This window comes from Kogia breviceps, chromosome 1, assembly GCF_026419965.1.
Source record: "Kogia breviceps isolate mKogBre1 chromosome 1, mKogBre1 haplotype 1, whole genome shotgun sequence".
NCBI classification, from domain to species: Eukaryota; Metazoa; Chordata; class Mammalia; order Artiodactyla; family Physeteridae; genus Kogia; species Kogia breviceps.
In genome coordinates, this window is record NC_081310.1 from 198,366,207 (window position 1) to 198,379,591 (window position 13,385).

A 13,385-nucleotide genomic window follows, 5' to 3' on the forward strand; every position below is an offset into this window, starting at 1 on the left:
CTCCCTTGTGCTCTGCGGTTTATTTGCCCGATTACCTATATTTGGATATTCAGATAGTTTGCAGTATTTTGCAGCTGTAAGTGGTGCTGAGATGAATGGTCTTGTGAGTGTGGTCTCTTGTATTGTGGGAGGCGCACCTTCAGGGTGAGTCCCTAGAAGTGGGTTGGCTGGATTGGAGGTTAAATGTGTATATTGTGCTGTTAGCTGCTGTCCAGTTTCTCCAGAGGGGTTGCACGCTATTCTGTTCTCACTGGCAGCGTGCTGGGGGGCCTGTCTCCCCACCGGCTCACCAATAGTTGCATTGTCAGGCTTTTGAGTTCTGCTAATCTGATGGGCAAGAAATGCTATCACAGTATAGTTGAATTTGCATTTCTCTGATTATAAATGAAGCTGAACATGTTTTCATATGTGTGTGGGTTGTCTATTCATGTCTTTCGCCCATTTTTCTGTAGCGCTCTTGACCTTGTCATCAAATGTGAAGAGCTCTTTGTATGTTAAGGATATTTTCTCACTTTATCTGAGACATACATGGCAGATATTTTCTCCCAGTTTTGTCATTTGTCTTTTTATTGCCCTCGTCCCTGATTTTTTGGGGCCACGTGTCTTACTTAGTCTGCTCAGGCTACTGTAACAAAATGCCATATATTGGGTGGCTTAAACAACAGACATGTATTTCCTGCAGTTCTGGAGGCTGGAGGTCCAAGATCAAGGCGCCTGCAGATCTGGTTCCTGGTGAGGCCTCTCTTCCTGGTTTGTGGACACCACCCTCTCGCCGTGTGTTCACGTGGCCTTTCAGTGGTGTGTGTGTGTGTGTGTGGAGGGAGAGGGGGAGCTCGCTCTTTCTCTCTTTATAAGGGCACTCATCCCACCATGGGGGCCCCACTCTCATGGCCTCATCTAAACCTAAGTACCTCCCAAAGGCCCACCTCCAGATGCCATCACTTTGGAATTAGGGCTTCAATGTATGACTTGTGGGGAACACGAACATTCAGTCCATAACATCATGTAAACTTCAGAATTTTTTGATGCAGTCAAATGTATCAGTCTTTTCTTTCGTTGTATCTGGATTTTGAGTCGTAGTTAAAAAGCCTTTCCCTACGCCTATAGAAGAATTTATCCGTGTTTTCTCCTAGTACGTGTAGAGTTCAATTTTTCTGTTTAGATCTCGTTTGTGGTGTGAGGAATGGATCTGATTTTACCTTTTTCCAGTGGCCATCCAGCCGTCCCGATACTACTTACTAAAAAGTCCTTCTGTGCTGCAGTGATTTAAGGTGTCTCTTACGCATACGCTAGATCTCCGTTTATACTTGCATCTGCTTCTAGACCTTCACTCTGCCCGTGGCTGCCGTGTTTCTGTGCTGGGACCACAGCGTAAGGCCCGAGGCTGCTGGGTCTATCGGTGCTGGGTGTGCACTGCAGCCCCTCCCCTTCCTGGCTCTTACTGCTCTTCCCACGTTTGCTTTTCCCGAGGAACTTCAGCATCAACAGGTCTAGCTCCATAAAGAGAGCTCGTTGGCATTTTTGGGGGGATTGCGTTACATTTATTGATGTGTGATGTCCTAACCAGGAGGAAGGGAAGTCTTTCTGTGGGTCCACTTCTGTTCTTGTGTCTTTTGGGAGTGATTTAAAACATAGGTTTACAATGTAGATTTCAAACACTTGAACAGTTCTTACTAAGTTTATTCACAGATATTTAATTTTTGTGCTGCTCTTGTAAGTGGGATTTTCTCTTTCACGCGTCCTGGATCTTCTTTTTTTGTGGACAGTCATTAAACAGTTTTATTTTTTATTTATTTATTTATTTTTACCAGCCCTTTATATAGCTTTTGTCATATACCTCAATGTTTTTTAAATTACACTTTGTTTTGACGTCATTACAGATTCACATGCTGTTGTAAGAAATAAGCAGAGAGAGAGATCCCATGTCCTCTTTACCACTTGTCCCCAATGGTAATGCTGTTTCTTGGTTTTAAGTCCAGCTGGCCGACTTTCTCCTTCAGGTCTTGCATCCTCCGCACGGCCTCAGCCTGGCTGGCATGGAGGCTGTTCCCCTCCGTCCCTCTCCCCTGCATTTCCTCGCCTGCGCTGTGTGTTTCTCTGTTGCCCGCTTCTCTCCCACTGTGCTCAGGATTTCACGGTGCCCTGGGGGTTGGGGTAGGGGTGGCAGCAGACAGCTTCAGGCTTTCTTCTTCCCCGGATGGTGACTCCGAACGCAAGCGAGCTGCTTTCTCCTGAGACCCCACTAGGAACCCCTCATAGAAGGGCTAGGGCTGTGGCCTCAGTGCATCCCTTCCCTGTAGTAGCCGTTACTCCAGGCCGTGGAGTTCCCTGTTGACCTGCACTGGGGTCACGGCCCCATGGAGCAGAGGTACCCTCAGGAAGGGATGCCAGGCTACCAAGCCTGAGCCCCAAGGTCAAGGGCTCTGTAGGACCCAGTGGGAGATGCGAGGAGGGAAGGAGGCCCCGGCAAGGGGCCCGTTCTCCAGAGGAAGCAGATGCAGAGTCCCTGGAGTGTCCATGCTCTGGCTGCTGGGCTGCAGACTCCGAAGGACAAGAGGGCTGCATGCCTGTCCACCTCACCAGCCATGGCCCCAAACTCAGGACGGATTCCCTATTGCTTCTTTCAGCTCTTGTTGAGTTGATATCTCTTTTGCAAAGAGGACCAGAGTGTATGAGCCCTTTAGCCAGTATGAAGAGTAATTCTAGGTTTACAGCTTTCTTAAAACCATACCCCTATTGTTTTTCATTGCTCATGTGTATGTTTAAAAATAATTACTGTACTCTGTAGAATGAAATGAAAATATTGCCTGCCAGATGATTACTGTGCTTTTAAATGACTCTCCATACACTGTGTCGTATATGGGTAGCTTAAACGACTTTAATTACATGTCGTTAGGTTTCCTTTTCCACCCTGGATGTGTGTGAAGGAAATCAGTCTGCAGCAGCTGCCGCGTTCTCTGTACGCCTGAGTTGGAAAAGCTTTTGGCGTATAATCGATCCATTTCTGGAAGGAATGACTTCGGGCTGATGGTATGTGGTTTGGGAGCCTTCGCTTTGCCCGGTGGTCCTGGGTGCCTCGTGCTCCTTGGCAGGAAGGGGTGGGGAGATTCCGGCTCTGGACGTCTGCTTCTCTCCTAACTCTTCCCCTCGGGTGTGTTTCAGGCTCTCGGGCCTTGCGAGGTTCACCTCAGTGGCCAGGCACCCAGTGTCCTCTCAGGAGGACGCGGGAAACAAGTCATCTTAACCTTGTGCGTTGCCTGTGGCCCAGCTCTGAGACCTCAGAGCCGCCGGCTGCCAATGTGGACCGGCCCGGCTCGTAGGCGGGTGCGGGCTCCTTGGTCTGTGCCGCTGGGCTGGGTCTTGGCCCTCCCTCCGTGGTCAGCATTCGCGGACGGTGCAGAGGGTCACATGGGCCAGTGCACGTGATGGACACCCCAGAACAGACCTGTGCTTGGCCCAGGCCGGGCTGCCTTCTGCCCCTTCCTCCATCTGTCGCGTGCTTGCTAAACCTCCCTCTGTGGCCCTCGGTCACCACAGCCTCTGTGATGGAGCTGCTGTCGGGGACATTTGGACACGTTCCGACACAACAGTTTGCTTTTCTCATTTGTGCTTGCCAGGGGCCCCAGCGTGGCTGCCCCCATCCAGGGTCTGGCCCTCGGGCCCAGCTCTGTCTTGGGAGGTGGCCTCAGGGCCAGGGGACCTCCCCCTACCCCACGGGTTCCCTGTCACCTCTGCAGTGTGTTTCTGGGCCTTGGGCTGCGGTGACCAGAGTTAGCATGGAGGGGGCTCGGTGGGTGACGGGGGGCCCCGGCAGGAGGAATTAGGTCTCACTGAAGATCTAAAGGAAGATCAACCTCCTGAAATAACCTGAAGTTTTACCTGCCTCGAAGGGATTTCTTTCTTTTATTTATTTATTTATTTATTTTTTTGCGGTACGCGGGCCTCTCACCGCTGTGGCCCCTCCCGTTGCGGAGCACAGGCTCCGGACGCACAGGCCCATTGGCCATGGCTCACGGGCCCAGCCGCTCCGTGGCACGTGGGATCCTCCCGGACCGGGGCACGAACCCGTGTCCCCTGCATCGGCAGGCGGACTCTCAACCACTGCGCCACCAGGGAAGCCCTCGAAGGGATTTCTGAGTTGGTCTGAGGACAGAGGCCGAGGGGATTCCTCCTGGGGCGGCCTGAACAAATTGCCACAAACTACTTGGCTTAAAAGAACAGACATTTATTCTCTCTCAGTCGGGTCTGGATCCAGAATCTGCTGGGTCAAAATCGGGGCATCGGGCGGGCCTTGTTCCTTCTGGAGGCTCGGGGGAGGATCCTTCCTGCCTCTTCTAGGTTTTGTTCCTGGGCCGTTAAAACAAAGTGTGGGGCGTGGATGTGTGTGTAACTGACAGCTGCCTTACACAGAAGAGTGCTGTGCACACTGAGGACGAGAACATCCAAAGTGTGTGAAACCGGAAGCTGGGGGTCAGTCACCGCCTCTGAAAGGTTAAGCCAGAAGAGGTTGCACAAATAGCATGAAAATGGGGGCGCGTTTTTTCTTTTCATTTTGATCCTGTAATCAACTTACGAATTTTGGGAGAGACGGCTGTTTGCAAGTCTAGGTAGTATTGAACCCTTATAGTTTTTTTAGTGGCCAGTTTTGCTAATACATTTATAATTTATTTTTTAAAAGCAATAGACTTATATCAACTTTTCCCTGATACACCGTAGTTGTCCAGTACCGTTTTATCCTGTCAATGGCTAACGGGCTGGAAAGGGCAGACTGCCGTCTTTGTATTGAACAGACATTGAAAGTGATGGCACAGAATCAGACTCCTAGGATTCTTAACTTGGCTGATTCTTTGCTTGTACTTCCGGGATGTGGGTTTTTTTTTTTTTTTTTTTTTTTTTTTTTTTTTCTCGTTGAGTTGACGGGAACCCCAATCCTTGCTCACGTGGTGGTATGAAGTATCCCACCCACGGTCTGAAGTTTGGCTCCACTAAAGGAGCAGAATAAGCTGAAGTGGGTGGTGTGAGGTCCAGTTACGAGGGGGCCTCAGGAAAGAGATTAATTCACAACCAGACGCTGATTCTGGATGTTCCCCCACATGGGTATAAAGGATATAACGGGATGGGATATCATCTGGGACAGTCTGGGAAGACTGACTTGGATGAAATGCACGCCTCCTGTTCTGTACTGGGGTCCCCTCGTGCACACCCTCTGCTGTGGTTTGAGCCAGTTGGCCATCAAGCCGCCCGTGCTGGATTCCAGCCAGAGTCCTTTTGTGTGTGTGTGTGTGTGTGTGTGTGTGTGTGACGATCTGCCCTTTACCTGAGTGCAGTCAAGTCCCGGCTGTGACAGTGGCACACAGCTCACCCGTGTCCAGCCACACGAGCAGGGTCCGTGAGGAGCCCGGGGCACACCGCCGGAGCCTTCCCTCTGCCTCCGTGGCCCCAGACACAGCTCGGGTCAGAGGGCCCCCGTTGGCATTGCCTTTCCTTTGGGACCATGCTCTGCACCGTCACAGGCAGCCTTGGGCTTCCATTCCTTCCGAGAGTCCGAGGCCCCCTCCTTGCAGGCTGTCAGCCTCCCTGTGACCACGGCCTGAGTTTGGGGGCGGCTGGGTTAGTGCGTGCAGCCGGTGGTCAAGAGGGACGGGGGGCCGTTGGCGCCCTCCGCTGCCCGGTTACACCGAGGAGCCACGCGGGCCTTTGCGCTCGTCCTCCCGGGAAGAGAGATGCTGTGGCCACGTTGCATTTTACACCTGCCGCCTTTGGGTGGCTTCCCCGCAGCATTACCACCGAGGCTGGGAATTGCGGGGCAGAGGGGGGCGTGGCTGCTGCCCCGAGTCCCGGCTGTCAGTCTGACTGCGATTAGTGCCGCTGGGCTCTTGGGGTGGAGAGCGCTGTTCCCGGGCTCCAGTCTCACCTGGTGTCGCCAAGCGCCCGTGTCCTCTGGCGGCGAAATGGCCTTCCTGGGGGAGCCGATGTGCCGGGGAACCTGCAGAATCTGCCATGCAGGGCCTGGGGCAGAGCCGTTGTCTCTGAAGCTGCCATAACGGGGTGGATCACAAGTCTTGTTGCCCAGCCGAGCAGGAATTTCAGGACCCGACCACGGCCCGCTCCGAGTTCCGCTTTATTCTTGCTGCTTTTTGGGGGGACCATTTCTAAAGTCTTTATTGAATTTTGCTACAATATCGCTTCTGTTTTATGTTTTGGTTTTTGGGCCACGAGGCATGTGGGATCTTAGCTCCCCGACCAGGGATCGAACCTGCACCCCCTGCATTGGAAGGTGAAGTCTTAACCACATGACCGCCAGGGAAGTCCCTCCTGCTGCTTTTTGAATAAGCGGATGAAAGTGGTTTATGTAAGACGCTACTGAGTCAAGCCCTGAAGCCATATTTGTGAAAATGGCTTTGTTTGAACGCGGAGGCTAATTCTGGGGTGTCCTAGGGTCCTCTTCCCTTGCATCTGGCCAGTGATAGAGACGGTGGAAGAAGGAACAGCATGTAACATTCAGCCTGACTGATTTCCTAATTACACATAAGTTACATAGATAGAACATACCATTAGGAGCTGAAACTCTGGGGGAGAAACTGTGTGCTAATAGCCCTAAATTGAATATCCACGTGTTTTCTTTTCTTTTAAGTTAATTTTTATTGGAGTGTAGCTGCTTTACAGTGTCGTGTTAGTTTCTGCCGTACAGCAAAGTGAATCAGCCATATGTATACATATATCCCTTCTTTTTTGGATTTACTTCCCATTTAGGTCACCACAGAGCATTGAGTAGAGTTCCCTGTGCTATACATTACGTTCTCATTAGTTATCTATTTTATTTTTTTATTATTATTTTTTTTCATTTTATTTATTTATTTATTTTTGGCTACATTGGGTCTTTATTGCTGCGCGCGGGCTTTCTCTAGTTGCGGCGAGCGGGGGCTGCTCTTCGTTGCAGAGCACGGGCTCTAGGCACGCGGGCTTCAGTAGTTGTGGCACGCGGGCTCAGGAGTTGTGGCCCACAGGCTCTAGAGCACAGGCTCAGTAGTTGCGGCACACGGGCTTAGTTGCTCCGCGGCATGTGGGATCTTCCCGGACCAGGGCTCGAACCCGTGTCCCCTGCTTTGGCAGGTGGATTGTTAACCACTGCGCCACCAGGGAAGCCCCTTCGTTATCTATTTTATACATAGTAGTGTGTCTATGTCAATCCCAGTCTCCCAATATCCACGTGTTTTCTTCATCATTTTACAAAGTGTCTCATCACGAACACAAAGTGCCATTCCTGGTGTTTTAGTCACGGATTTGGGTGGATGTTGGTAAGGCACGGAGTGTTTGAAAAGCTGCAGGAAGACCGTACAGGAGGAGGAGGGGTCATAAAGCTGGTGTTGGTCTTCAGCAGGGTCCTGGCCGGGGGGGTGGGGTCCCAGAACTGGAGGCCGGCTTCCCTCCTCTCTGTGAGCCACTGATGTGATGCCGTGTCCTCCTCCTGTGGCGGTTCTTTCTTCTGTGATGACCTCCTGCCTCGCTACACTGCTCTCTAGTGAAATTTTACCGGGAAAGCACTGTTGATTTCCCCCACCCAAGTGGGCTTGGTAATGACTCACGACCAGTGTGCTTTGTTTCCGTTCCAGGCAGCTTCGGTCGCCTCCTTGTCGAACCTGGCGCGTATGCACATGGTGCGCTGGGCTGTCTGGAACCCCGTGCTGGACGCCAGCTCCGGGCGGGTGATGTTACCTCTACAGGGTGGGATCCAGCCCAACCCCTCGCGCTGTCTGGTCTATAAGGTACCCCCAGCCAGCATGAGCTCTGAAGAGGTAAGTTGTTACAGGCTCCGTAAGTATGATTATTTTCTACGAGCTTCTAGCAAGTTCATGCATTTTCAAAATCAGAAGCTGACAAGTGTGTTTGCTGATGTCTCATGAGCACTGTTTTTTCACGTCATGGCTGCCCTTAAAAAAATAAGTGTGGTTTCTGGGTCATAGTTGGCTGTGAACTCACTGAGGCCGGTTTTATCTGGGGTCTTTTTTTTTTCCTTTTAATGTATTTATTTTCTGGGGTCTTATAATGTCCCCGGTCACGTATCAGTCTCTCAAGGTGACCTGCGGGGCCTGTGACTCTTATTTGTATACATGGTGCCATGAGATCCACTTCTGTGCTTTTTGAAAAGCCCTCTTTTTTAAAAAAATTTAATTTTTATTGAAGTATAGCTGAATTACAATCTTATGTTAATTACTGCTGTACAGCAAAGTGACCCAGTTAACATATACATATGTACATTTTTTCATATTCTTTCCCATTACGGTTTATCACAGGATATTGAATATAGTTCCCCGTGCTCTACAGCAGGACCTTGTTGTTTATCCGTTCTAAATACACCAGTTTGCATCTGCTAATCCCAAACTTCCCCCCCAACCCCCTCCCCCTTGGCAACCACCAGTCCGTTCTCTGTGTCCCTGATTCTGTTTCTGTTTCATAGATATAGGTTCGTTTGCATCCTATTTTGGATTCCACATATAAGTGATATCGTACGGTATTTGTCTTTCTCTTTCTGACTTACTTCGCTTAGTATGATAATCTCCAGGTCCATCCATGTTACTGTAAAAGGCATTATTTTGTTCTTTTCTATGGCTGAGTAGTACTCCATTGTATATATGTACCACATCTTCTTTATCCATTCATCTTTCGATGGACAGTTTGCTTCCATGTCTTGGCTATTGTGAATAGTGCTGCTGTGAACATAGGGATGGATGTATCTTTTTGAATTAGAGTTTTCTCCAGATACATGCCCAGGAGTGGGATTGCTGGATCATATGGTAATTTTATTTTTAGTTTTCTGAGGAACCTCTCTACTGTTTTCCACAGTGGCTGTACCAACTTACATTCCCACCAACAGTGCAGGAGGGTTCCCTTGATAAAAAGGCCCTCTTGAAACGTTTGGTGCACGGGGGGCTGTGTCTCGTGTGCACAAGGCTGGGGTGGGAGCCGGGCGGTGGCACTGCCCTGGCTGGTCTTTGTGGCTTGTCACTCACACCCACCGGACCTCAGCTCGCTCCAGCTCTGTCTGGAGGGGAGGGACCACAGCAGGACTTTAAAAAAAAAAAAATCCATTTTGAAATGAAGCTTTCTCTGATCCCCAGTATAGAAAGCAAATAAAAGTGGGGCAGGGCCAGTGGAAGCGTGTGCGGGGGGGTCTTATCCCCTGGCCTCCACTGGCCTGTTGGCAGCCTTGCGGGGTGGGGAGCAGAGACCTGGGGGCCACAGACACTGTGTGACACCACTGCTCCGGCTGGTGTCCCGAGTCCTTCCTGACATATACCCATCCTGTCTCAGCAGCTCAAACAGGAGGCTTTTAGGACTCAACTGTCTAATTTTTCTTAGGTAAAGGACCAGACCTGTTATATCAGAATGTCATCCGTGTGCTGAGTCTAGTGACAAACGTTATTTTCCGTGTTATTATTTATGGTTTGGATGATGCTTTGGGAACCTGAGTAAGGGAGCAGCTGCTTGTGCAGCTTTTCTTATTATAAGCGATGTGCCTCATCATGGGACCACATTTTGCTGCATTCCCACATGGTCTGGTTTGAGCCCTTATTATAAACTTGCCATTAGAATTCCTGAAGCCATTGCCATTTTCTCATTCTCTCTCTCTCTCTCTCTCTCTGTGTGTGTGTATGTAAATAAACCCTTATTCTGTTTAACTTTAGCCTTCTCCTGCCACTACCTTTCGCTTTTTAAGTGTGTAAACTATATTGGAGCATCCCCCCAGTCACAACAGCCTGAACATCTGCAGACATAGCTGAATGTATTCTTCTGCGGGCAAAGTCGCCCCCAGTTGAGGACCACTGCTCTAAACAGATATAATTAGCTAAAATAATAAACTACCACTGGTCACAAGCTTGATTCACTCTCCTCCCTGAAAGTGCTGCTCTGCTTCTTCCTGTATTTCTCATCTCACGTAGCAGTGCCAGCATCTACCCAGTCAGAGGGCTGGAAACCTAGGTAAGCCTGGTCTCTGCCTGTGCACCCGTCAGATCTTTATCTTATTAGTTCATTCAGTGACTTTTTATTGAACACCTGTATCTGCTCTGGGAAAAATATCTCTAATCCCGTGGCACTTGCAGTTGAGTAGAGGTGGCAGATGTTAAAGAGAAAAATGCTATAAACATCCTATAATTTTTTACTAAGTAAATTTTGTGGTTTATGTTATTATGATTATTTACTGTGAAGGTAAGTAGTGTATTACGATTATGTTTTCCTTCTTAAACAACTCCTGTATTCTTTCCTGGAGCAAATAATTGTCTTTAAAAAAATTAATATCTCCAGAGGCAGCCGCTTTCAACTCTTAGTTGTGACATATGGTGTTTACTTTGTTTTCTTTTTTCTTTTTTCTTTTTCTTTTTCTTTTTTTGCGGTACGCGGGCATCTCACTGCTGAGGCCTCTCCCGCCGTGGAGCACAGGCTCCGGACGCGCAGGCCCAGCGGCCATGGCCCATGGGCCCAGCCGCTCCGCGGCACGTGGTATCCCCCCGGACCGGGGCATGAACCCGTGTCCCCTGCATCGGCAGGCGGACTCTCAACCACTGCGCCACCAGGGAAGCCCTTGTTTTCTAAATATTATGATTCTACTGTTATTTCTTAGTATATCAATTTTAGAAATTGTATATTGTCTTACAGCAATGATAGATGGGAACTTTAGCTCTTTTATACGCCCCTGCACTTAAAAAACAACCCCACTATGTCCCCCCCCCTGCTTGGCCTGGCATTCAGGTACTGTTGCCAAAGGTGTGCCAGAGCACAGTGGGGTCTGGCCAGAGGATTGGAAGGGGAGCCCCAGGAAACTGGAAAGAACTAGGGGGATCTGGAGAGGGAGGAGCTTGGAAAGTACTCCATAAAGTTGTTTAAGAAATGCTGAGCTAACCCCCAGCTTCATGTGCCTGAATCTGGCCCTAAACAGCATATCACAGACTTTGAGAACCGGACTGTGGATGGAGCTGCCCACTGGGTGGACCACATGCAGGAGAGGCTTGAATATCACTGCACGGGCATTGAAAATGGAACTGGTGTTGAAGCCACCACCCACAGGAGGCTGGTTGGAAACTGGGGCTTGGACCCAGCTGGGTGGATTCCTGACTAAACAGAAATATCAACGGTCTCCGTAGGATTTAAGCGAGACTCAGAATCTTATAATGTGGTATTCAGAATGTCCATGATGCAATCTAAACTTAATTGACAAAGAACCAGGAAAATCTCAACTCGTAAGGGAAAGACATTCAACAGACAGCAATACTGAGGTGACACAAATGTTGGAATTATCAGACAGAGCCTTTAAAGCAGGCATTATAAAAATGCTCCAGTAAATCAGAGCGAACACTTTTGAAACAAAGGGAAAGATAGAAAGTCTCAGCAAAGAGATGGAAGATAAAGAAGAAGCAAATGGAAATTTTAGAGCTGAAAAATAAAATTGCCAAAGTAAAGTATTCGCTAGGTGGACTCAATAGCAGAATGGAGATGACAGAAGGAACAGTCAGTGAACTTGAAGGTAAATCAATAGAATTCATCCAGTCTGAATCACAGAGAGAAAAGTGATTGGAAGACAGTGCACGAAGCCTCAGGGACGTGTGGGGCAGGACCACAAAGGCTAACACCTGTGTCATCAGAGTCCCAGTAGAAGAGAAAGGGTTCTGTGCAGAAAAAACATTTGAAGACCCAGTGGCTGAAAACTCCTCTAATTTGGCAAAAGACTTAAACCTACAGATTGAAGAGGTTCAGTGAACCCAGAGATAAATGCAAAGACATCCACAACCAGACACATCATAATCAAACTGCTAAAAAATAAAGACAAAGTCTTGAAAACAGCCATAGAAAAATGATGCATTACTTACACAGAGACAATAATTTGAATATCTGTGGGTTCCTTAGCAGAAATCATGGGGGCTGGAAGGAAATGGAGCAACATGTTAAAAGCAGTAACAGAAAGACCCCAGAACTCAGAATTCTATTCCAGCAAAAGTCCTGCAGGGATGAAGGGTGAAATAAAGACATTCTCAGATGAACTAAAACTAAGAGAATTCATTGGCAGGAGACATGCTCTAAGAGTATTGCTGAAGGAATTTCTTCAGACAGAAGAGAAATGATACCAGATGTAAACTTGGTACATCAGGAATGAAGGAAGAGCATCAAAAATGATAACTATAATATAGTAGTCTCCTCCTTTAAAATATGTTTGATGGTTGAAGCAGAAAGTATAGCAGTGTCTGATAGGATTTTTAAGGTATGTAGGTATAATAGGTAAGACAGCTATAATACAAAGGGGGTGGGTAAAGAGACCTGTAGGGTGATAAGCTTTCTACATTCCACTTGCGGTAATAAAATATAGATTTTGAGTAGATAGTGAAAAGTTAAATATTTACATTGTAAACCCTAGAGCAGTCACTAAAAATAAGATACAAAGAGACAGTGAGAAACCCAATAGATAGATAAAATGGAATAATTCAAAATAAGGCAAGAAAGGGGAAATAGGAATGAAAAACAGAGGAAACAAATCATAATAAAATGATAGTTCTGAATCCAGACACACCAATAATTACATGACATATAAATAGTCTGAACACACCAACTTCAAGACAGAAGTTGTCAGGTGGCATAAAAACTCAAGGTCCAACTGTAGGCTGTTTACCAGGAGCTCACTTCAAATACAGTGATGTAGTAGGTCAAAAGTAAGAGGATGGAAAACCATTCTGTGTAAACACTATTCAAAAGATAACTGGAGTAGCTATATTAATACCAGACAAAGTAGACTTTGGAGCAAAAGAAATTGCTAGAAATTAACAGGGATATTACATATGATAAAAGAGTCAATTCACCAAGAAGACATACAATACTAAAAGTGTATACATCTAACATAGAGCTTCAAAATGCAAAAAACTAATAGTGCAGAAAGAAGAAATAGACAAATTAATAGTTGTAGTTGGAGATTTCAACACTCCTCTTGGAGTAAACTATAAACATATAGATAGAAAATCACCAACATATAGAATTGAACAATATCATTAAGCATCTGGATCTAAATGACCTTTATGGAACGCTGCATCCAACAACAGCAGGATACACATTCTTTTCAAGTGCACATGGAACACTCACCAAGATAGACCATATCCTGGATCATAAAACAAGCTTTAATTTTTTTTTTTTTTTTTGTGGTACGCGGGCCTCTCACCGCTGCGGTCTCTCCCATTGAGGAGTGCAGGCTCTGGACGCGCAGGCTCAGCAGCCATGGCTCACGGGCCCAGCCGCTCCGCGGCTTGTGGGATCTTCCCGGACCGGGGCACGAACCCGCGTCCCCTGCATTGGCAGGCGGACTCTCAACCACTGCGCCACCAAGGAAGCCCAAAACAAGCTTTAAT

The 13,385-nt window shown here is 47.9% G+C and overlaps 1 protein-coding gene across 2 annotated transcripts in view; it reads left to right on the forward strand.

Moving 5' to 3' along the window:
- NPHP4 (nephrocystin 4) overlaps window positions 1-13,385 on the forward strand; it is a 142,669-nt gene that overhangs the window by 62,586 nt on the left and 66,698 nt on the right. For both annotated transcript variants that reach the window (XM_067018657.1, XM_059039299.2), the window contains exon 10: window positions 7,614-7,796. In XM_067018657.1, the coding sequence (XP_066874758.1) occupies window positions 7,614-7,796 (183 nt within the window). The remainder of the gene's footprint in view (window positions 1-7,613; window positions 7,797-13,385) is intronic.